Consider the following 24,936-nt stretch of genomic DNA (forward strand, 5'->3'; position numbering starts at 1 on the left):
CTGCTGCTTAAGACCCTCCAAAGGCCGGGCACAGTGGCTCATGCCTATAATTCCAGCACTTTGAGAGGCCAAGGTAGGAAGATCATTTGAGGCCAGGAGTTTGAGACCAGCCTGGGCAATATACTGAGACCTTATCTCTACAAAAAATTTAAAAATTGGCCTGGTGTGGTGGCATGCACCTGTAGTCCCTGCTACTCGGGAGGCTGAGCCCAGGAGTTTGAGACTACAGTGAGCTGTGATCTCACCACTGCACTCCAGCCAGGGCACAGAGTGAGACCCTGTCTCAAAATAAACAAAAACCCTCCAAAGGCTTTCAATAAAATCCCAAACTTGTTCCCAGGGCTTTCCAACCCTTTTCTACCTGATCCTTCAAGCCTCTGACTTCAGCCTGTTTTCCTAGCGCTGCAGCAAACATCACCAGCTCTCCACCTCAGGGGCTACAAAGCTGCTCCCTCTCTCTGCAGCACTTTCCTCCTCACTGTCGTGTGGCTGATGGCTTGCCATTTGCTTCTCTCCCCAGCGACCCACAGCACCCAATCTCTACCTTCTTTCCCTGTTATTTTCTTCACCACTCTTATTATCACTATCTGAAGTTACTTTAGACTCACAGTTTTATTTGGTATTGTTCTGTGATTTGATTTTTTTTTCCCACCTAGTGATGTGTCTTGGAGATCTTCCCATGTCAGATTAGATAAATCTACTTCATTCTTTTAAATGGCTGTATAATATTCCTTCAAATGGACGTACCAACATTTAACAGCTTCCTTTTTTATTCTTGATTTTTTACTATTACGAATAATGCTGAAGTGAACTCTTTTTGAATACATCTCTGTGCACATGCGCAAGTTTTTTCTGTAGTATGGATTCCTGGAGGTGGAAGTACCAGGTCAAGGTCATGCCCATCTGTCATTTTGATAGATGCTGACTGCCATATTGCCCTCCTAAAAGGCTTTATCAATGTATGCTCTCGTCAACCACGTGTTAGAATGTACACTTCCCCATCCTCACGGGCACTAATCACTGTCATTTTAAAAACATTTGCTTTAAGTGATACACAGTGGTATCTTATTTCACATCAGAATCCTAAAGGCCATTTTAAGATTGCTTCATGTTGGTGTCCCCTGGGATCATACCTTTAGGTCAGTTGAGGGAAAAGCAGCAAAATCCTCTATGAGCTCTGCGACTCATAAGACAAATGAAACTTTTCAAAGTAGGGTCATCCATTGCAGCAGAAACTTCCTCTGTCCCAATGCCACCAGAGCTCAATCAATAACCTGGAGAACTGTAGGCCAGCCTGACGTTCCTGCATGCAGCTCTCCCCCATCCATCATCCAAACATACCTCAGCTGAGGCACTAAAGTCCGTCGAAATCTGCCCAAGTGCAGCACACACCCTCCCCATCCTTGGCTTCTCTGACGTTACTCAGAATACTTCGTTTGGGCCAGGCACAGTAGCTCATGCCTATAATCCCAGCACTCTGGGAGGCCGAGGCGGGCAGATCACCTGAAGTCAGAAGTTCAAGACCAGACTGGCCAAAATGTTGAAACCCCGACTCCACTAAAAATACAAAACTTAGGCCGAATGCATGACTCATGCCTGTAATCCCAGCACTTTGGGAGGCTGAGGTGGGCAGATCACCTGAGGTCAGGAGTTCAAGACCAGCCTAGCCAATGTGGTGAAACCCTGTCTCTATTTAAAAATACAAAAATTAACCAGGTGTGGTGGTGGGAGCCTGTAATCCCAGCTACTTGGTAAGCTGAGGCAGGAGAATCACTTGAACCCAGGAGATGGAGGTTGCAGTGAGCCAAGATCACGCCATTGCACTCCAGCCTGGGCAACAGAAGCAAAACTGTCTAAAAAAAAAAAAAAAAAATACATTCCAGCTACTAGGGAGGCTGAGGCAGGAGAATCACTTGAACCCAGGAGGCAGAAGTTGCAGTGAGCCGAGATCACACCATTGCACTCCAGCCTGAGCAACAAGAACAAAACTCCATCTCAAAAAAAAAAAAAAAAAAAAAAGAACCCTTTGTTTGGTTTCACTTAAAGAGGAGAGAAGATATCAGGGTCTGGTTGTAGTCAGACCCTCACTCTCTAGAGATGACTTTCTAAGCCGGAAAGGGAACATCTGCTCTCTCTAAGGGCCAGCAGGACAAAAGGGGCAGTGAGACCAAGAAAAACATCTCACTGGGGCCAGGGACAATCTTTGCTGGTCAAAAGAAAGTCTCCTTAGATTTAATAACTCCCATATTGGCAAGCTGCACATTTTTTTTTTCAAAGAGTTTTTGAGTTTTCTTTGTCCCCCTCTACTTTCCTCCCCAAGGAGTGGTTGGACTTCCTCAGGAAATAGAAATATGGCCAACGTCCCTGAGTGCCGGTGCTGTGCTAAACTCTTTATACCGTTTATCTAACAACACTGTGAGCCAGATTAATATTATTACCTCCAGACTAGAGATGAGAGTTGGCAGCCAGAGCAATTGAGTAACTAGCTGGGTACCCAGGGTCACCCAGCTAGTGACACCTGGGGCAGGATTTAAACCTAAACCTGTAAACATGTTCTGTTGCCTCTAGGTGGAGGTTAGTATTTTAACCTAAGGAATTACAAAGGCTTGATTTTGGGGCACTTGTAGGTTATTGTGCATTTCTTTACTTTCAGGTTTCTTAGAGAAAAGTCCAAAATAACAGTGGAATTAATTTAAAACTGTGTCTTTCTGTGTCCCTGAAATTCTCACACATGGTACATTTTCAATGAGCTGACTTTGTTTCTCCACTCAATGCAGTAATTGAGCTTCCTTGGTTCAGTGCATGAGTGGTTCAGTGGTTCACTGGGCATCCTGGTTGAGGGAGGGGCTGGGTAACCAACTGTATTCACTTCCTATTGCTGCTGTAATAAATTACTGGAAACATATTAGCTTAAAACAATACAAATTTATGATCTTATAGAAGTTTGAAAATCAAAGAATGTTCTTTCTGGAAGAAAACATTCTCTCTGGAAAAATCCATTCTTTTGCCTTTTGTAGCTTCCAGGGGCTATCTGGATTCCTTTTACCATGTTAAGATAACATATTCACAGTTTCCAGGGATTAGAGTGTGAACATTTTTGGAAGGCCATTATTCAGCCTGCAGCACCAACCAACACAGTTTGTTGCGGACTAAGGTCTCCCAGGACACGGGATTTTTAGTGCTAAAACCAAGAAAGTCCCCCACAAACCTGGACAGCTGGTTCTCTAGAAGGGAACTCTGTTCCATGAAGATATTCTTACTAGGGGAAGTAGAGAGGGAAGATAAACACAAATAAGAAAGCTGTAAAGGGCCGGGTGCAGTGGCTCACACCTATAATCCCAGCACTTTGGGAGGCCGAAGCAGGTGGATCACCTGAGGTCAGGAGTTTGAGAACAGCCTGGCCAACATGGTGAAACCCCATCTCTACCAAAAATACAAAAAATTGGCCGGGTATGGTGGCGCAAGCCTGTAATCCCAGCTACTTGGAAGGCTAAGGCGGGAGAATCACTTGAACCTGGAAGGTGGAGGTTGCAGTGAGCCGAGGTCATGCCACTGCACTCCAGCCTGGGCAACAGGAGAGAAACTCTTTCTTAAAAAAAAAAAAAAAAAAAAAAAAAAAAGGCTGTAAAGGAAACTGTTTTTACAATATCATTCTTAAGGGAAAAAGCAACCTTTGACCTTTCAAAAAATCCCCGCACTGCAGCCTCAGCACTGCCACACCTTCGCAAAAAGGAATCTATGCTGAATATTCTGTCACCTGTTTTACCCAAGAAAAACAGCTATCTCCTGGATAAAGTCTATTTCAAAGCTCGAATTATCCCTATGTTAAGAAGCGTGTATGGTAAACTTGTACTCAGAAAGGTTAATAAAAGTGTAGAATAAAATAGACGTGTAGTTAAAAACAGAGCCTGATTCCATGCGAATGACACAGACTTGATACCCTAATGAGGAGCCAAGGTGGGCTTCTACATCACATGTCCTCCTCCTGTCTTCATTGCTTCCTCCTCACCTTCCACTCTATCCCCCGCCCCACTCCACCCCCCGCCCAGCTATATTTAGTACCACAGTCTGTGGGTTTCTGAAAGAATTCTCTCATGTGTTTTTGAGTTTTGCTGAAGGGGAAACCTTGGTTTCGTGTCATAGTTTTAGTCATATTTTTACATATATATTTAGCTTTCCATTTCTGAAGAAATAAATACCAAAAAAAAAAAGCCTTTTCAACAATGGGTGAATTCCAAGAAGCCTGGAGCCTGATTTGGAAAGGATGCGGGATGGGAATCAGGTAGCTTTTCCAGTGGAAAGGATTTGAACGGAGGCCACACTTCCGGAGTGGCTCCTACAAGCGGGAGCATATGAGAGGTTCTCTCAGCATGGTCTGGCAGAAGTGACAGTTATGGAAGGGAGGGTCATAAATCATTTCCCGGCTGTGAGGACAAAGGGATTCACATTCTCCCAAGCTAGAGGTAGTGGAGCAAACAAGATCAGCAGCAATGAGGGAGCAACTGCGCCACTTCGTGTTACTCTCTGATGGCCAGCGCAGGGCTGCAAGTAGTGGCTGCAAAAGCCAGACAAATAGATGGAAATCCAGGAACTAGAGGAAATTCAGTCCTGCCAGGGGCTCTAGGAAGTGTTTGTCACTCTCTCTGGTGAGTTCAGACAGCCTGAACAGTTCGGGCACATGGTATGAGGGTGGGGCAGCTGGAGGGAGGTGCAGATGGTCAAGAAAACAGGATTCTGTCTCCGGTGGAGCTTCTCAAGGTTTGCAGGGCTGCTCTGTGCATGTCTGTTTAGGGACGTCAGCCTGATCCCTATATGCATGCAAGCCCAGCCCCACCTTCTGCTGGCCAGTCACTGGCCACTGAGTCTGGGTAGAAGAATATACCAAATGTGGGTAACCCATAATCCCCTTGGGAAATCCAGCTGCCTTCATGTGCCTTCTGCAATCGATTGTTTCTCCTAAGAAAACCCTGTTCCTATCGTGCTATCTACCCCACTTTCTTTCCAGCCTTACCTTCTTCTACTTACATCTTTCTTTCTGGCATGTAGATCTTTTCTTCATTACCTGCAAAATCTCATATCTTCATGCCTTTGTACGTGCTGCACCCTTTTCCAAAAATGTCTTCCACCACTTCCTATTTCCTGTGTCTTCCTAGAAAACTTCCACCCAGTCTCAAACCTTAAATACCCAAGACACAAGTCACATAAGTATTGGTAAATTGGGAAATCCAGCTGCCATCATGAGTCACAGACACAGGCCTGGGAAGATGCTGGCTCCATAGTGCATTGAAATAAAGGGTAGGAGGGCAGGGAGAGGGCATTGTGCTGGTGTACCCACATTCTCTGCCCAGGGGTCTGAGGACAAGTGTTAGTAGATGGCTGGCCTAGGCATGGCTGACTGGCTGGAGGAAGAGCAAGGCAAATTGCTCCCTGTGGAGAGGAAATCCATAACTAGCCTGTATTTATTGGGAGCCTCAGCCCACTCAGCTAACAGTTCCAAGGGATGGCATGGTAGGCTCCTGTGGTCCCACATATGGATCAAACTTCGTGGACGATACTATGCTTTCAGACTTACTTCAGACTCAAGTAGAACTATCTCACTTGAAAACTGTCTTAAGGCTTAGGCTGGACAACTTGAAGAGGGAGGGTCGGTAGGATTGTCTGTTTCACGCTCCCTGAAGAATGTGATCACCCAGCTCCCTGCTTCCCAACTATCCAGACTGGAATGAAAGGATCTGGGACTAAAGGACCAAATCGAATAAGCACTCACCTTAGAATCAAAAATTCTGTGTTCAAATCCCACTTCAAATTCCAAAAGCCACTTCCTGTTTCTGTGATCTCGGGCAAAACTGCTTAATGACCCTGAACCTTGGCTTCCTTATTTGGAAAATAGTGATTATATCACCTAACAGCTTACAGAGTTGCTGTGAAATTTAACATGAGAAAACACAGACCCAAGTGCCTAACACTGCGCCTAACACAGAGCAGATCACCAACAAATGGTCAGTAAGTTAATTCCTTGGTTTGGCACTCAAAACTCTCCTAATTTGGCCTAATTCTTCTCTGCCTTCTTCTCAGCTAGCCTCTTCCCCTCAGTTTTGCAAAGGTGCTCCAGGCTGTGTGGGGGAGGGTGAGACACCCTTGGTGACAATGGATGAAAATGGTATCATTGCTTTTCAAACAAATAAAGCCAAGAAAAGGAGGTTTCAGTAGGGCTTGGAGACTTCGTTCCTGAGTCAGTTCATCTGCTCACCTCGCTTTGTCCCCCTGGAATGAGTATCTTCCTTCTGTTTTAAAATTGAGGTTTTACTATTTTTTAGATATGACAAGGCCAGCAGATCAGGAGATGGCTGCTGTTGAAAAGAAAGTTGTTATACTTGCAGGTCCCAAGAGGAAAGGGCACACTGAGCCATAGGGGGCCAGCAAGGAGGCTCCAGGGCCAGTCAGAAGGCAGAGGGAGTGGGGAAAACAAGGGCAGAGGCTCCAGGGTCAGTCAGAAGGCAGAGGTAGTGGAGAAACAAGGGCAAAAGATGTGATCGTGGTTCTGGGAATGACAGGTGAGGCAGGCTCTCGTTTGCCTAGTTTAAATAAATTCAGCAGCCTCTGGGGCATAGAGGATATCCCTAGTTGTTCGGTACCTAGCCCTGGGGAGATTAGGGCAGGCGAACAGTGGCCCTGAGTGTGAGAGCCCAATAGTGAAGGTAGTTAGGGGTGTGGTTGGTCTGGTTTGGTTGGTCTGCATTTGAAAAGTGTGCTCAAGGGCCAGTTATTTGCTATCTCTAGGAATTGGCTAGAGGGATAATTCCTCCCTTCAAGGGTCAGCAAGTCCCCAGATGTCAAACATCAAAATACAGAAAATAAAAAGACATAGTTAATAACACCTTCCTCTTCTCTGCTGTTGGATTCTAGCTTAGGTCTAATCTGTTCTAGGAAGTCTTCTTAGGCCACCCCGTCCCACTGGGATGACTCCCTCCCTGAAGTCCTATAGCACTTAATGTCTCTGCTGTTCATTTTGGTATCTTATTATTTCAGCAAAGTATATGCTGTGGCCCCCATCAAAAACCTAGGCTCCTTGGAGATGGAAATTGTGTCTTTTACTTCTCTATGTCCCTTATAGCGACTGGGACAGAGCCTTCAACATAATAAGCACTCATTAAATGTTTGTTAGGGAACACTCAAGGTTCAGTTTAGTAGGCCACAGGGATGATTCCTTAAAGTCTTTTTCTTAACTCCTAAGCAGGAATTCTAAGTGGCACTCAAAGCTTGATTTCTTCCTTTATCATCCAGCACTTGGTTTTCCTAAAATTTAGAATGTTTACAAATCCAGACAATCTTTGAGAAATTCACAAACAGGGAAAATACAGGCAGCTCCAGCTGTGCCTACAATTCAGAAGGGGTCATTTCTAATTGCAGCTGAAAAGGAAAAATGGAGTTAGTGTTGATGCTCTGACCACAGTGCTTCTTCCATTAACTCCCTAGAAGGAAGGAGTAGATTACACATGTCAGCCAGGTTCACTGAGTAGCCAGGAGGATATGTATGTCCCATGAATTTTTATTAATAGGTAAATCATTCATGTTGTGTCCGTCCTTGGCTGGACATCCAAGCATCCAGCACAGGCTATAAGGAAAGGAGATTTACCTGGTTCCAAGTGGCCTGGAATGAGCCATGAGACACAGTGGACCCTCAGGGTCCTGAGGACAGGATGTGGCAATGGTCATGGAGTCCTCCTCCATGAGCACAGGAGCAAAGATGGTGACCAAATGCAGAGCAAATCTGACTTGCATGTCTAATGTTAGAGTAATTTGGCTCCTTCTTTGGGGCAGAACTGATGGACAAAAATAGACCTCATTTTGGGAAGCCTGGCATGAAATTAAATTCCAGGGCCATAGCTACAGCTTTGCCAATGGGCTGGCTTTCTACCAATGTGCAGAAATGCCCTTGTCATGCAAGTTGGAGACGGTGGTGGGGTGGGGAAGGGAGGAGAGCCTCTTTTGTGGGTATTCTAACATGGCAGGGGCTGCTCCACCTGTCTTTAGCCGCTTGCTATTTAAAATATAATCTGCAGACCTGCAGCCTTGGTCTCATTTGGGAGCTTGCCAGAAATGCTGAATCTCAGGCAAGCCTGGGACTAGGGTGAGAGATGGCCCCCTCTAGTGCAAAATGTAAGGAGGTGCCCCCAAACTCGGTAATCAAAATAAACAATATTTTAAAATATCAAAATCACTGCAAAAAATCCATGATAAACAAAATATCAACATTTTAAATAAAGGTGAGATCTGACTCAGCACTTAAACAATCCTGCCCCACTTATCTCATGCCAATCTTGACTCTGATCTCAGGTTCCATCCCAGACCCATAGAATCAGAATCTATATTCTAAAAAGACCCCCAGAGGAATCATATGTACATCAAAGTTTAAGAAGCACAGCTTTAGACAACACAACCCACAATGTAACAAACCAAAATCTTCTAATCTAGACAGCAGCAAAAATGGAAAGGTATGAACAGAAATAAAGTTTCAGAAGCATCTAACTCCTCCAGCTTGCTTGCCACTGCCCGGGTTTGCACACCACCACCTTAAAATTGCAGTGTTCTATAATTTACCATGAACATTTCAAAAACTTTTTTTTTTGAGATAACTATAGATTTGCAAGAAGTTGCAAGATTAATACAGAGAGATCCCACGTACTCTTCACCCAGTTTCCTCTAGTGGTTACTGACTTAGTCCATTTGGGCTGCTGTAATAAAATACCTTAGACTGGGTAGTTTATAAATAATATAAATTTATTGCTCACAGTTCTGGAGGCTGGGAAGTACAAGATAAAGGCCCAGGCAGATGTGGTGTCTGGTGAAGGCCTGTTCCTGATAAATGGTGCCATGGTGCATTTTTTTTTTTTTTTTTTAGATGGAGTCTCAGAGTCTGGCTCTGTCACCCAGGCTGGAGTACAGTGGTGCAATCTTGGCTCACTGCAACCTCTGTCTCCTGGGTTCAAGCGATTCTTCTGCCTCAGCCTCCTAAGTATCTGGGACTATAGGCATGCGCCACCACACCTGGTAATTTTTGTATTTTTAGTAGAGACGGGGTTTCACCATATTGGCCGGGCTGGTCTCGAACTCCTGACCTCGTGATACGCCCACCTCGGCCTCCCAAAGTGTTGGGATTACAGTCATGAGCCACTGTGCCCAGCCTAAATGGTGCCTTCTATGTGTCCTCACAAGGAGGAAGGGCAAATGGGCTCCCCCAGGCCTCTTTATAAGGGCTGTAATTCCATCCACGAAGGTTCCACCCTCATGACCTAGTCACCTCCCAAAGGCCCCACCTCTTAATAGCAACATGTTGGAGATTAGATTTCAGCATATGAATTTTGGAGAGATAGACATTCAGACATAACAGTTCTATTTTCTATAACTATAGTAGAATATCGAAATGAGAACATTGACATTGGTATAAGGTGTATGTATAGTTTATATGTCATCTTATTAAAAGGGTAGATTTACAGAACCAACACAAGTAAGCTGTAGAACTAGCCCATTACCACAAAGATCTCCCCCAAGCTACAGCTTTAAAGTCATACCCACCCCTTTCCCTGACCACCATCCCTAACCCCTGGAAAGCATTAATCTTCTTAACACCTTTAACACCTTTTTTTTTTTTAAGAGACAGAGGTCTCACTGTTGCCATTGTTGGTCATGAACTCCTAGGTCAAGCGAGCCTCCTGCCTCAGCCTCCCAAAATGTTGGAATTATAGGCATGAGCCGAAATGTCCAGACTTTTAAACAACTTTTTGACCATGTTATATAAATAGAATCATACAATAAGCAAACTTTTGAGATCGCCTTTTCTTCACTCAGAATAATGAACTAAAGATCCATCCAAATTCTTGCACATATCAATAATTTATTCCTTTTCTTATTTTTTATTTTTTTTGAGACAGAGTCTTGCTGTGTCACCCAGGCTGGAGTACAGTGGCGCCATCTTGGCTCACTGCAACCTCCACCTCCCAGGTTCAAGGAATCCTCCCACCTCAGCCTCCCAAGTAGCTGGGATTATAAGCCTGTGCCACCCACCACACCCAGCTAATTTTTGTATTTTTAGTATAGACGGGGTTTCACCAGGTTGGCCAGGCTGGTTTCGAACTCCTGACCTCAAGTGATCCACCCAGCTCTGCCTCCCAAAGTGCTGGGATTACAGGCATAAGCCACGGTGCCCAGCCAATTTGTTCCTTTTTATTGCTGAGTAGTACTCCATGGTATGGGTGTACCACAGTTTAGTTAACCATTTACCTATCATAGGACATTTGGGTTGTTTCCTGTATTTGATTATTACAAACAAAGCTGCTATGAACTATTCTAGCTCCTATAACTTTCCATATACATTTTAGAATTCTGTTGATATTTAATTTAAAAAATCTTGTTGTGATTTTGACAAGAAATACATTAAATTTCATATCATTTTGGGGAGAATTAGCATCTTGACTGTGTTGCATCTTCTAATCCATAACATAGTATGTCTCTTTTTGTTGTTGTTGTTGTTCCTAACCACTAGACTATGCCATTCAACTCAATAGAAGCATGATCACCCAAATAAATTCAGGATTGTCAGCATCTTCTGCTACTTGTCGTTGCACTGAATTCAAATATATGTTCCTGTGTTCACAGAGGCAACATAGATACAGTGCATATGGGAATAAAGGGTTGAAGGCATCCTTGAAAAGGACTCTCAGTTAAGATTTAAAATGCATATGTCTCTACATTTATTTAGATCTTCTTTGATTTCTTTCATCAGCATCTTGCAGTTTTTAACATACAAGCCCTGTATATGTTTTATTATATTTATACCTAAGTATTTCATTGGATTGATTAACATTTGCTTTGTATTTTTATTTTGATTTCCACTTGTTTGTTGCTAGCATATGGAAATACAATTAATTTTCTTATGTTGATCTTGTAACTTATGACCTTGTTGAACTCACTTATTAGTTGCTGGAGTTTCCTCGTAAATTTATTGGGATTTCTAGGTAGATCATCAAGTCATCTACAAATAGAGACAGGTTTTTTACTTTCCTTTCTTTATCTGTATGCCTTTTATTTCCTTTTCTTGCCTTATGGTGTGCACTAGAACTTCTGGTTGAATAACAGCAATGAGAGCAGACTTCCTTCCTTGTTCTTGATTTTAGGGAGAAAGCATTCAATCTTTCACCACTAAGTATGTTGTTAGTTGCAGGTTTTTGCAGATGCTCTTTGTCAAGTCGAAGATGTTTATTTCTATTCCTATTATACTGAGAGTTTTTGTCATGAATGAATGTTGAATTTTGTCAAACGCTTTTTCTGCATCAATTGATAGGATCATGAGATTTTTCTTTAGCTTGCTGGTGGATTACATTGAATGATTTTTCAAATACTGAAAAAACAGCCTTGTATCCCTGGAATACACACCACTTAGTCACAGTGTATAATTCTTTCTATATATAGCTGGATTCTATTAGCTAACATTTGTTAAGGATTTTTGAGTATTCAGTCATAAAGGATATTGGCCTGTAGTTTCTTCTTTGTACTATCTTTGCCTGGTTTTGATATCAGGGTAATACTGGCTTTATAAAGTAAATCGAAAAGTGTTCTTTCCTAGGCCGGGCATGGTGGCTCACGCCTGTAATCCCAGCACTTTAGGAGGCTGAGGTGGGCAGATCACCTGAGGTTGGGAGTTCGAGACCAGCCTGACCACATGGAGAAACCTCGTCTCTACTAAAAATACAAAATTAGCCAGGCATGGTGGCACATCCCTGTAATTCCAGCTACTCGGGAGGCTGAGGCAGGAGAATCGCTTGAACCCGGGAGGCGGAGGTTGCGGTGAGCCGAGATCACGCCATTGCACTCCAGCCTGGGCAACAAAAGCAAAACTCCGTCTCAAAAAAAAAAAAAAGGGTTCCTTCCTTTTCTACTTTCTAGAAGAGTTTATGTAGACTTGGTTTTAGTTCTTTATGTGGAATTCTCCAGTAAAACTACTTAGCGCTATGCACTTTTACTTTCGTAATTTGATTTGATCCTCATAACAACTTTGCAAAGAAGGCATTTTACAGAAACAGTTTCCAGGTCCCTTGGACTGGACTGGATGCATAGTGAGATTAGTGAGGTGGCCGGGAAATAAGTCCAGAGCAGGAGGATGTTGGGTAGGGAAGGCATGCTAGACGTGGGGTAGGGTAGAGCTGGGTTTGAATGAAGTGCTTGGGAAGTGAAGAGTTGGGAGAAGGCACTATTTGGAGAACAGGGAGAGTAAAGAAGGTCTGGCTTATTGCAGCAGAGGGTCTGTGACTGCCAAGGGCCAGATAGAAATGACCCCGAAGAGGACTGGAGTGTGAAGGTCCAAGAGAAACAGGGAGAGGCTGTGCAATTTCTTCAAATATCAGAATAGATTGTTGCAGGCCTTTAATTTGGCCTCAGAATAAGATCTGAAAACAAGTGAAGTACTACAACTCTTTTAAAAGGCAAATATGGGGCCGGGTGCGGTGGCTCATGCCTGTAATCCCAGCACTTTGGGAGGCTGCAGTGGTCAGATCACCTGAGGTCAGGAGTTCGAGACCAGCCTGGCCACCATGGTGAAACCCCATCTCTACTAAAAAATTAAAAAATTAGCTGGGTATGGTGGTGCATGTCTGTAATCCCAGCTACTTATGAGGCTGAAGCACAAGAATCACTTGAACCCAGGAGGCGGAGGTTGCAGTGAGCCAAGATGGTGCCACTGTACTCCAGCCTGGGCAACAGAGCTAGACTCCGTCAAAAAAAAAAGCAAATGTGACACACTTATCAGAGTGACACACTTATTAAAATCCAAATAATGCCAAATGCTGGTAAGAATTTGGAGCAACAGAAAGTCTCATTCATTCCTGGTGGGAATATAAAATGGCACAACCACTTTGGAAGACAATTTGACAGCTTCTTAAAAAGCTAAACATAATCTTACCATATGATTCATATGGCTCCTTGTGTAGATTCCCTAACTTATGTCTTCACAAAAACCTGCACATGAATGTCATATCAGTTTTATTTATAATCACTAAAAACTGGAAGCAGCAAAGATGTTCTTTGGTAGATGAATGGATAAACTGAAGTACTTCCAGACAATAGGCTATCATTCAGTGATTAAAAGAAATGAGCTGCCAGCCGGGCGCGGTGGCTCACACCTGTAATCCCAGCACTTTGGGAGGCCGAGGCAGGCGGATCTCCTGAGGTCAGGAGTTTGAGACCAGTTTGGCCAACATAGTGAAACCCCATCTCTACTAAAAATACAAAAAATTAGCTGGGCATGGTGGTAGGTGCCTGTAATCCCAACTACTTGGGAGGCTGAGGCAGGAGAATCACTTAAGCCAGGGAGGCGGAGGTTGCAGTGAGCTGAGATGGTGCCACTGCACTCCAGCTTAGGGGACAAGAGCAAGACTTCCTCTCAAAGAAAAAGAAAGAAATGAGCTATCGAGCCATGAAAAGACATGGAGGAACTTTAAATGCATACTGCTTAGTGAAAACAGCTAGTCCAAAGAGGCTACACACTGTATGATTCCAACCATATGGCATTTTGGAAACGTCAAATCTATAGAAATAGTAAACAGAACCGTGGTTGCCAGGGGTTTGGGAAAAGAGGAGGCATGAATGGGTGGAACACTGAATTTTTAGGGAGATGAAAATACTGGGTATGATACTATAATGAGGGATACAATTGTCAAAACCCGCAGAACTCTACAACACAGAGTCAATCTTAACATAAACTATCAACTGTAGTTAATGATGTGCTAATATTGATTTGTCAAGTATAACAAGTGTGTCACACTAGTGCAAAATTATTAATATAATGGGGGAAACTGCATGAAGGGAGGTAAAAAGGTGGGAGGGGTCTGAATATATGGAAGTCTATGTACAATCTGCTCAATTATTCTGTAAATCTAAAACGGTGTTAAAAATACTCTATTCTTTTTTTTTTAATCTAAGAAATTTCACATTGAAAGAAAAAGGAGCAGCCAAGTGCCGTGGCTCATGCCTGTAACCCTTGCATTTTGGGAGGCCAAGGCAGGCAGATCACTTGAGGATGGGAGTTTGCGTGGCTCATGCCTGTAACCCTTGCATTTTGGGAGGCCAAGGCAGGCAGATCACTTGAGGCCGGGAGTTTGAGGCCAGCCTGGCCAACATGTGGAACCCGTCTCTACTAAAAATACAAAAATTAACCAACCATGGTGGCTCATGCCTGTAATCTCAGCTACTTGGGAGGATGAGGCATGAGAATTTCTTGAACCCAGGAGGTGGAGGTGGCAGTGAGCCAAGATCGCACCACTGCACTGCAGCCTAAGTGACAGGGTGAGACTTTGTCTCAAAAAACAAAGAAAGAAAGAAAAAGAAGCAAATATGGTGAGATCTTTTTTCAAGTGTTAAGAAATCCAGCAAAGTAATTCTGAAAACTTGCTTGTAAACTACACAGCCAGCTTTGCTGCCCAGGCCGCCTTCTACTTAAAAATTCCTTCACTGTAAACTCCATGCCAGATTTTTTCTCAGTGGAATAAGCTCAGGCCCTGTTGACAATTTTTTTTTTCTTTTTTTTTTAGACGGAGTCTCCCTCTGTCACCCAGGCTGGAGTGCAGTGGCGCGATCTCAGCTCACTGCAACCTCTGCCGCCCGGGTTCAAGCGATCTCCTGCTTCAGTCTCCCGAGTAATTGGGATTACAGGCGCCTGCCACTGCACCAGGCTAAGTTTTGTATTTTTAGTAGAAACGGGGTTTCACCATGTTGGCCAGGCTGGTCTTGAACTCCTGACCTTGTGATCCACCTGCCTCGGCCTCCCAAAGTACTGGGATTACAGGTGTGAGCCACCACACCCGGCCCCTGTTGACATTCTTAAAAGGAATTGTTTTGGAAGTAAGATAGAACCAGACTTTTCAGTCCCTTCCTTGTTTGCCGAAATTTATTGCAAAAATAAAATTGGGTTTGTCTGATAGATTTGAAAAAGCAATATTGCATACCTTCGAAAGGATAAAAGGCTTTTATCTGGCCAAATTTTTCGTCTCAAGTAAGTCTAAGATGGTGGTCTTCTGGGTTGATTGCTAATTCTTTGTAATTATCTACAAGGCCCTTTAAATTTGTTTTGGTGATTTTTCTCTTCTGAATAATTAGATGAGGCAATCAGCACATCTTTCATATTATAAGGAGGTTTCTATTTATTTATTTTTTTAAACACTACTCCTCCATGTTACAACTTCTGCAAGTGACAATAGATTGCAAATTCCCATCTGTAGCTCTAATGGCTGTTAATGAGGCGCTTGTTTTAAATCCTTCTGAGCTACACTGGCTCCTCCCACAGAGGACTTTTAAAACAGGATGAATCCCCTTGAGTTCTAAATCGTTTTGCTTTGGGGGCTGAAATCTGGTTCTGTAATCTTCTGAATCACCAACGTTTGCTTTGAAAGTTGACATTTTCTATTTAAATGGCAAGAGAGATGAGAAATAAACCTCAGCATTACAGAGCTGAGCGTATTGATTTCAATTATCACCTTTAATCCATGCCTTTCCTCTTTATAATGTGTGGGTTTCTTCTCTTAATTAGAAAGAGCCAGGGATTATCTGCACAAAACTGGAAGGTTTATTGTGATTGGTGGGATTGTCTCCCCTGTCCACGACTCCTATGGAAAACAGGTGGGTTCCTTCTTGTGCCCCTCTCCTCCTTCAATCCCCGTCCCCCCATCCCTGGCCTGATAGTTCCTGGCAGAAAAACTGCCCCGCCTCTGTCTCTGCTAAGATTCCTGGAAACACAAAATGCCCAGGTCCATGCGTCCATCCTGCTTCCCATCTCGGGACCACAGTCGGACCTGAGTGGATGGGTGTTGAAGCAGCAGCTGGAAAGACCAGCTGTCCATGACCGTAGAGCCACTTACAGGCCGGTCAGGACTCATTGAAAGAGGAGCAGGAACACCCACTGGGTGTGGCTTGGTATGGTGGATGCCAGATTGGCAGCTGGTTATGGGTTGAGCTGCACTGGGCAAGTCTTCTCAGGATTTTAGGAGAAAACGGCCTATGCCTCTTGTAATCTAATTTAAAATTCATATCCCTGCTCATCCCTTCCTGCCACATGTCCCGGCAAATCTAGGAGCTCTACCCGTCATTCCCCCTTTCTCCCACAGATGCACCTTGGTGGGCTCTGGGGAAACTCACCTAACCAGCCAGACTGAGCCATAAGACAAGGCCACATTTGCTGAGTTAAGTCTCATCTCTGCAGGGCACACAGGGGCTGCTTCGCAAATGGAGGCTCATCTATCGACCCTGTTGGGGTGGTATATACCACACACCCTTTATTTGTTTCCTTTCCCCACCACCATTCCAGGCCTGCCTGTGTGGCAAACGGACAAGTAAAGGGGTCACATCCCTCATTCCCTCTCACCACTGAAAAATGGCTGCACTTTAACAATGGGTGGGCTTGGGCTGGTATCCCAAGGGTGTTGCGGGGAACAGAGGGAGTCTCCCAATGATTGCTCTGTTGCTTCCCAGGGCCTCGTGTCAAGCCGGCACCGTCTCATCATGTGTCAGCTGGCCGTCCAGAATTCCGACTGGATCAGGTAGGACTGGCCTGAAGATGCCAGAGGCAGTGGCCTGGAGACTTACTGGGAGTGGGGTGGGGAAAAAAGAAGAGTTCCAGCAGTAATTTGGATCGTGAAAGGACAGGGAGGCAGGGGCAAGATATTAGCCTTGTGGAGGCAATAAGTAGACCTCCAGGGACACCTATAACTTTATTTTTGAACCAAACTATGAGGCCCATGAATGTAAAGAAGGCGCTTGAATGTTTCATCTGCTTTGGCATCTCTGAGTCCTGGCGTGATTCTTGGAGCTTCCAGAAATATCACTGGGTTTTGGGTGAAGCATGACCAGAAAATCAGAAATGCCACTCACCATCATTCCCACTAACTTCCGTGAACCCTCACTACCTTTCAGGGAATGTTTCCTCGCCTTGGCAATTTCCCATTTCTGAACTCAGGCTCCCTAAGGGCCCCACACTGGCCCCAGGAGACAGGTGCGGGCCTGCCCTTAACGGCAGCCACACCAAATTACACCCACTGGGTGGCTTTCCTGCTCACTGCCTTTCTGGCCAGACGTGCTGCTAGGAAGGCACCTCCACCCCCCTCCGCTGAGCTTGCAGTGTAATTAAAGCAAGCTTCCACTAATTATGCTAATGATGTTCCCCAAAGTTCCTACCGTTATCATTTGCATGATAAGATGATGTTTTAAAAAAATAATGGCATGCCATTTGTGCTGTAATTTCCCCCACTATGGAAAAATAAGCAGCACCTAGAGGTTCCCATGAAAGGGGCGAAGTGACGGGATGCTGACCTCAGAATGAGGAATGCAGAGTTTGCCCAGGAAGAGCGGGGTGGGCGGGAATGAGAGCAGTGAAGGGAAGACACAGTAATAATTCAGCAGTGATCCTTGCCATTTGTGCGCAGTGATTTGTGTGAGAAGCACATGCCCTTTATAGACTTTCTCATCCCCCTAAAGACAAAGCTTAGGTAGAGAGACAGCTGCTTTTTCTCAGGTGAGGAACAGGCCCGGAGAAATCAAAGGGCTTGAGCAATGATACATTGATACATCCGTAGGCAAGAAAGGATTAGAATGAGGCCTCTTAACATTGTAACTCCCCATCTTCTGGGGATGCTGGGGACCTTGAATAAGGGTCCAGTGAGGAAATCACTGGGCAGGAGACTATTACTGCTTGGATGTGCTTAGAAGATTCTGGAATAATTCCCTCATTCATTCCACAACTATCTACTGAGTGCCTACCACCTTCCCTGGGCTGCTTTAAGTTGGAAAATCAGAATCCTGAGAATTGAGATCACTAGGGAGTCTAAGAGCTGCCTCTAGAGATGGGGGTTGGCTGGGGTGGGATGCCTGACACTGGGAGCCCATTTAGCCAGGTGAAGTGTTTGTTTCAGGCACAGGTGAGCTCCCAGAGCACAGGGCCTGGCTAGGGATCTAGGGGGAGCCAGGGTCTGGGCGAATGGCAAGTTGACTCTCTAAGGGTTTTCAGCTAGTGGGATCTCATCTCTGGACACTTTAGGCATGTGTATGTGGTGGGCTGGTGGGGTAGGGTGGTGGTGTTAAGGGGATGCACGACTGCTAAGAAAATATTTGACAAGGCAGGGCACAGGGGCTCATGCTTGTAATCCCAGCACTTTGGGAGGCCGAAGTGGGTGGGTCACCTGAGGTCGGGAGTTTGAGACCAGCCTGGCCAACGTGGTGAAACCCCATCTCTACTAAAAATACAAAAATTAACTGGACATGGTGGCATGTGCCTGTAGTCTCAGCTACTCAGGAGGCTGAGGCAGGAGAATCGCTTGAACCCAGGAGACGGAGGATGCAGTGAGCTGAGGTCTTGCCACTGCACTCCAGCCTGGGTGACAGAGTGAGACTCTGTCTAAAAAAAAATCATTAAGTTGGCAATTAAGCCCCAGTGCTGCCTCAGTCTGGGGCTGGATCCCTGCTTACTTCACAAGCAGTATCCCGGAGGGGCTGGCCATCGCTGGGTCTGAGCCCTCTCATCTGACTGTCATGTCTCACCTCCACGCCCACAAGGCACCTCCCTGCAGAGGGAGGCAGGGAAGACTGATTCTCGAGGGTTTGCAGCCTGGCAAGGATAACCTGGGCCACCACTTGACAAAGGCCTGGCTCAGATAATCCTTGTCACAATCCTCGAGGGTCCAAAGGAGGGTTTATTTTGTAGGTAACAATAAGAGCAAGACGCTGTACTGAGCATTGTACACATAAAACTTACCGAGCCTTTCTAGCAAAACTGTAAGCTCGTTACTATTGTTATTCCCATTTTACAGATGGGGAAGTTGAGGCACTGGGAGATCACATAACTTTCCTAAAGCCACACAGTTGCAAAGAGCTGAGGCTGGAATTAAACTCAGGCAGACTGGCACCAGCATCTCTTCTCATAAGCCTATGCCATGCTCCTCTCATTTTACAGAGGAGGAAACTGAAGCTCAGAAAAGTGTTTCACACCCAGGTTTTATCTGATTCAAGATCTAAGCACATGGTATGGCCAGGTCTGCCATGCTTCCTGAGCTATGATTTTTGGAAAGAAACAATAAGGAAAGAATATGAGAACAGAAACCAAGGGAAACTTCTTTCTGATGATGTTAGGGTGGACCCTTGGGAGTGCTACCAGGACACCTGGCAGACGACCTGCAGCGTGTTGGAACATCACCGGGACCTCATGAAGGTGAGCTGGGCCAAGCCTGGGGATGTGTGAACCACCAGGGTGCAGGGGCAGCAGGGGCTGGACCCACAGAAGCCAGGCAGGGAGAGGAGAGGGTGCTGCTGGCCTATCGACCTGCTTTCAGCCTCTTACTTCTCTGCCCATTTCGAGAGAAACCAGCCTGTGAACAGCATGAAGAACAATGAATGAGGAACCCCGAGTAGCACCGGGGCTGTTACCTGTCTTCCACCCTCTGTCTTGACCTCCCATTTGGGGTGTTGCTGCTGGGTATGGTGGGCAGCTTTTATCAGCTAGGAGCAAGTTCAAGGCGGGATGAAGGAGACCGCAGTGATAGGACTTCAGAAAGTGAGGGAGGAGGAGACTGGGCAACGGAAGGCAGGAGAAGAGAGGAGCACTTACGGGAGGTACAAGCAGCCAAGCCCCCTGCCCTGCCTGTGGGGGCCCCACTGCCCCCTTACTCCAGGACAGGCTGCTGTGGCTGAGGCACTTCACACCTGCCAGTCATTGTACCCCATTCCCACCCATTCCTCCTCACAAGAGCCCCACAGGCAGACGGTGTCTGATGCCTGTTTTATTAGTGGGTAAAAGGGATCACAGAGAGGAGTCCACATATCTGAGCACACACAGTGAGTCTTTGGTGAACACAGATAGGTGAGAGCTTCTGTATTCCCCATTGGGGCCTGGGGCCTGTGGCCGGGCTGCAGGGACTTCAGGGCTGGTTGCCAGGTTAGAATGGGCTCCATACCAGCCAGCAGCACTGGCCAGAGTGTGCAGAAAGCACCCTTCCCAGATCAGTGCCAACCCATCAACTCCACAGTGACAGGACAAAAAGCAATGCCACCTATGGCAAGAAGCCTGACCAACCAAGACAGCAAACAGTCAATTCTGCTCTCCTCCATGGACTCTGCAGCAGAGCCCTCCGCAGCCCCAGGTAGCAGTCCACCTGGCACTGCCCTCCTACAGGGAGAGCCCCTGTCCCATCTGTGTCCTTGCTGCCAGAGGGCCTGTCACCACGTTCTTCCTGGGGAGCAGCCCCTGACCACCCCACACTCCACCAGCTGCAAAGCCAGGCTTTATTTTAACAGATGGGGAGTCTCAGAGCTCTGTCCTGGGGAGCCAAGGGCAAGTGAGGTAGAGAGGACCAGCTGGCTGTTCTCCATCTGTTGTTTTCTTCCCCACAGAATTGAAGAAAACTGATTTCCCTTCCCTTCAGCTTTCAGAACCCTTCTCACATATCCTGACCCTTCTGGTCCCCTTCAAAGGAGGCTGACTTGGGGCCACACTGACTTGCTCCTCTGTGCTGGTCTCCACAATAGCAGTAGTAAAAGACACTGCATAAGAGTGTATCAGTCAGGATAGGCAAAGATGTGCTGTGGTGACAAACATGCCTAAAAGCTCAGTGACTTCACACAAGTTTATTTCTCACACTACATTTCACCTGGGGAGTCCCTGCGGGTCTGTGCTCTTTCTGGTCACACAGAAGCCTCAGGCTCCATGACAGAAGGGAGGAATGGGGACCTTGCAGGCATTCCTCAGGGCTGGCCATACTGGCCAGAAAGCCTGGCTATCATTTGTTGTCTAAATGCCCGGGCTTCCTGAACTCTCCCTGTGTTACTCATGCCCTGGGTATAAGTCTGGGCCAGAGAAGCTCCGCCAGGAGCCCCAGCTGTTGCAGTGATGGGCAGAGGCTGGCAAAGAATGTAGGTCACTGCCAGCCCCCCTGCCTTGGAGCAAGAGCTTGGAGCTGCTTCCTAAGAACTCTCAGCCTTCAAACTCCTAGCAAGCATGAGGCAGGTGTTCCCGGTGTGGAGAGTAGGCCTGCCGCAGAGATAGATGCATGACTTAACAGGTGACTTGGGACAACTCTCCAATGTCAAGGCCTCTGAGAATGCAGGAGCTCATGGGGGCTGACGAGGGCAGGATCAGGGAATGCAGCCAGCCATTTTCTACTTCTCAGAGATAGAACAAGTCAAATGGGACCCACAGTGCAGCAAGAGGAAGAAGCTCCTCAGCTACCAGGCCAATCAGGAAATAGGAATGCAGTGTTTTCTTTTCTGTTGGTGAAATAATAAATGGAGGCAGACCATCCCTTCCACCCCACCAGCCACAGCTGGGTGAAGAAGCCCACCAAAAGGTGAAAAGATCCCATGGTGCCCACCCCAGCTGGCTCCCAAATGTGGTCAGATGTGACCTCCTCTGATCAGGAGTCTTACAAAGGTGACAGGTTACCCCACAAGACAAATGCCTGCCCTTCTAGGGCTCAGAAGGACTCGTACACTGCTCTGCCCACAGGACGGCCTGTGGAAGAGGTGCCCAGAAGATCACCCCAGCCTTGGGCCTGGGGGTCCCCTGGCAGCAGAACCCGAATCCAGAAAGGGTAGCATGCAGGAGTGGGTGGTGGGCACCCAGGCAGCTGGCTTTTGGAAACGAAGAAATCTTCAATAAGCAGTGGCCCTTGAACAGATTGGGAATTCGTCCTTTGTTTCTCTGTTGCCCAACAGCTACTCTCCCCGTCACCTTGGCCCAGTGGGGTTGCTTCTGGGTCAGCTGTGAGGAATGCTGCCTTATCAGCTCTGTGTTTTCTGCAGCACTGGTGAGGAGTAGCCTGGCAGATAACTCAGGACAATGGATAATACACACAGAATTTCCGCTTGGCTCTGGCATGTGTATTCACACTGAGCAGACGAGAGAGTGCTCAGAACCCACCCACCCTGCTTCCCGCAGCACAAACACATCCTGTGCTGCCTGGCACCGCTCTCCCTCTTGCTTGGCTGTGTTACTGACAGCTCTGGCCTGAAGAGGCCGCAGGTGGTGATCGTGCCTTGTGTTTGTATGACCTTTCTCAAGCTTACAGAGCCCTTTTGCAGACATGATCTCATTTGAGCCCCATGAAGCATTTGGGGAGGGCAGATATTCATGTTACACAGAAGGTTCCAGCATCGCCTGCTGCTGACGGAGCTCCTGCCATGTGTCAGGCACCCCATAGGCACTTTGCATATGCTCGCTTGTGTGACCCAACCACAATTAAAAAAGACAGATATGTGGTTAGACTCCCGATTTGAGGTTCAGGAGCGATGAAGTAACTGTCCAAGGTCACATAGCTAGAAGGAGGCAGAGCCCAAATTTGGACCCAGGACCCATTATAACACCACATCTCATGCTTCTCCCACTGAGCTGCTCCTGCCAGCCTAGTGACCACGTGATGCAGATGGGTCTAGAACCCATCCCCAGGGCTCTTCCTCAGCTCTGGGTGGCCTCTCCATGATGGACAAGCAGATGACCACTTGGAGATAACTTTGAAACGATTCTCAAGGTCACATGACTAATAACACTCTTCTCTCTCTCCCTAGAGGGTGACTGGCTGCATCCTCTCCAATGTCAACACACCTTCCATGACACCTGTGATCGGACAGCCACAAAACGAGACCCCCCAGCCCATTTACCAGAACAGCAACGTGCCCACCAAGCCCACTGCAGGTAGGGGAACACTGATGTGTGGTTCTCAAACCTCAGAATCATGTGGTGGGCTTGTTAAGTTAGTGACTGCTGGGATCCACCCAGAACTTGATTCAGTAGGTCTGGGAGGGGAAAGAAGACTTGTATTTTTAATAAGGTGCTGCTAATGCTGCTAGTCCAGAGACAATACTTGAGGACCCTGAATACTGAGCATAAGAGCAAACCACTCACAATCAGAGAGGCAGGTGGTGGTGTGCACTCTTCTCCTGCATTTAAATATAAACATAGGGCTGGGCCTGGTGGCTCACGCCTGTAATCCCAGCACTTTGGGAGGCTGAGGTGGGTGGATGGCTTAAGCCCAGGAGTTTGAGAGTAGCCTGGGCAACATGACAAAACCCCACCTGTACAAAATAATAATAATAATAATAACAACAACAAAAATTAACCAGGCATGGTGGCACACACCTGTAGTCCCAGCTACTCAGAAGGCTGAGGTGGGAGGATCTCTTGAGCCCAGGAGGAGGAGGTTGCAGGGACTGGGGGACTGTGCCACTGCACTCCAGCCTGGGAGACAGAGTGAGACCTTGTCTCAAAAGAAATACATAAATTTTGAGAAATAATTGTGTTAACTGGGAATTGAATACACAAAATGGAGCATTTTTCTCTGCCTCTTCTAGGGAGGTTGAGGATCTTGCCAAAGGTCACACAGTGAGGAAGAAGCAGGGCCATGAGTCACACCCAGGAGGTCTGCACCCAGAATCCCCACACTCTTAGCCACCAATCCAGTGACAGAGAGCACCAACACATACTCCAAACCTAGGACTATGTGCCCAAATGATGCTCGTGCTTTACCTGCATTCTTATTTAATGCAGTAATACTGTGATATAGACATTATGTTCTCATTTCAAATAGAATACAGATTCAGAGAAGAAAAGTGATTTACTGATTTGTCACACAGCTCAAAAGTAGAAGAGCTAGAATTCATATCCAGTACTGTCAGGCTCCAAGGTCCATGCTCTAAAATTTTCTTCCAAGCCAACTGCAAGAGACAGATGCTGATATTACTTTTCAAGCCTGCAGACCATAAGCTATTATGTTATTCGTCTATTATAAACAGGGTAATTCACCAAGAAGAGTCAGAATTTCACAGTTTGCATACAGCTACATGTGGGGGGCTCAGAAAATTTTTCTGGATTGGAGCCCAGAGGGATAATTGAAAACCAGATCCCTCTCAGCCAAATAGGATGTCTGATGATTCTGAAGACCATCTGCATGGGAAGGAATGACTTAGCCCAGCAGAAATGGTTCCAAACATGTACTTTGCTGAGTCTCCTTGGATGTGGGTGTAGCTGCCCAGTGGGAGGAGCAGCTAAGGATAGGCTTGGGACAAGCTGGGGAAGAAATGTTCATGATATAGAAAATGAAAGAAGCCAGCAGCCTATATGCTCTTTAAATGGAAAATCTGATCCACTTTATGTAGATGTACCTGCATAATACACATTTAAAACATGAAAGAAAATAAATAATATGCCAACAGGTTGGCAGTAGTTATCTCTTGTGGTGGGATTATGGGTGCTTTAAGTTTTCCTCTTTATATTTTCCCTCTTCTATATTTTCCAAGTTTTCAACAATGAAATAAACATAACCAGAAAATGGCTTCCAGTCTAGGGCTCACAATGTGTGTGCCTCAGACTGTGAGTGAGAAGAAAGAATTTGTGCTGTCATATTTCTGTTCTTTCTCTCTACCCTCCTGCTACCTCCTGCTCCCCACTCCTGCCCTGTCCATGCACCCTGATGTTTACAGCGGCCCCAATGCCGGGCCGACATGAGTGCCAGTTGTGAGTGGTTCTCTCCCCCTCTGTCCCTGTCTGTCTTGCTCTCTCCCATAGCCAAGATCTTGGGGAAGGTGGGAGAAAGCCTCAGCCGGATCTGCTGTGTCCGCCCGCCGGTGGAGCGCTTCACCTTTGTAGGTGAGGAACCAAGGAACTTGATTCCAAGTCCTATCTCTTTTCTTTCTCTCCTCCCTTCATTCCTTCAGCAAAGATCCTCAAGCACATTCCCCTCACCGCAAATTCCTGTGATTGTGTGTGCACATACACCGTATTCCCCCACACAGGCATTGCACACACAAGGGCACATCAAAGACTCAGTCTTTCACATCCTCCTGTGGGTGCTTGCTACATTCCACTATGTGAAAAAGTTCTGCACCCCCAGAGTGCTTGTTCTTTAAACCAGGTAA

General features: G+C 46.2%; 1 protein-coding gene across 1 annotated transcript in view; it reads left to right on the forward strand.

The window, feature by feature from the left end:
* The window catches only part of NMNAT2 (nicotinamide nucleotide adenylyltransferase 2), a 172,455-nt gene that overhangs the window by 114,896 nt on the left and 32,623 nt on the right, over positions 1 to 24,936 (forward strand). The window contains 5 exon segments of the mRNA NM_001132010.1: positions 15,578 to 15,666; positions 16,516 to 16,583; positions 19,165 to 19,243; positions 22,591 to 22,717; positions 24,587 to 24,667. Of these exon segments, the coding sequence (NP_001125482.1) occupies positions 15,578 to 15,666; positions 16,516 to 16,583; positions 19,165 to 19,243; positions 22,591 to 22,717; positions 24,587 to 24,667 (444 nt within the window).

The sequence above is a fragment of the Pongo abelii genome, chromosome 1 (genome assembly GCF_028885655.2).
Source record: "Pongo abelii isolate AG06213 chromosome 1, NHGRI_mPonAbe1-v2.0_pri, whole genome shotgun sequence".
NCBI classification, from domain to species: Eukaryota; Metazoa; Chordata; class Mammalia; order Primates; family Hominidae; genus Pongo; species Pongo abelii.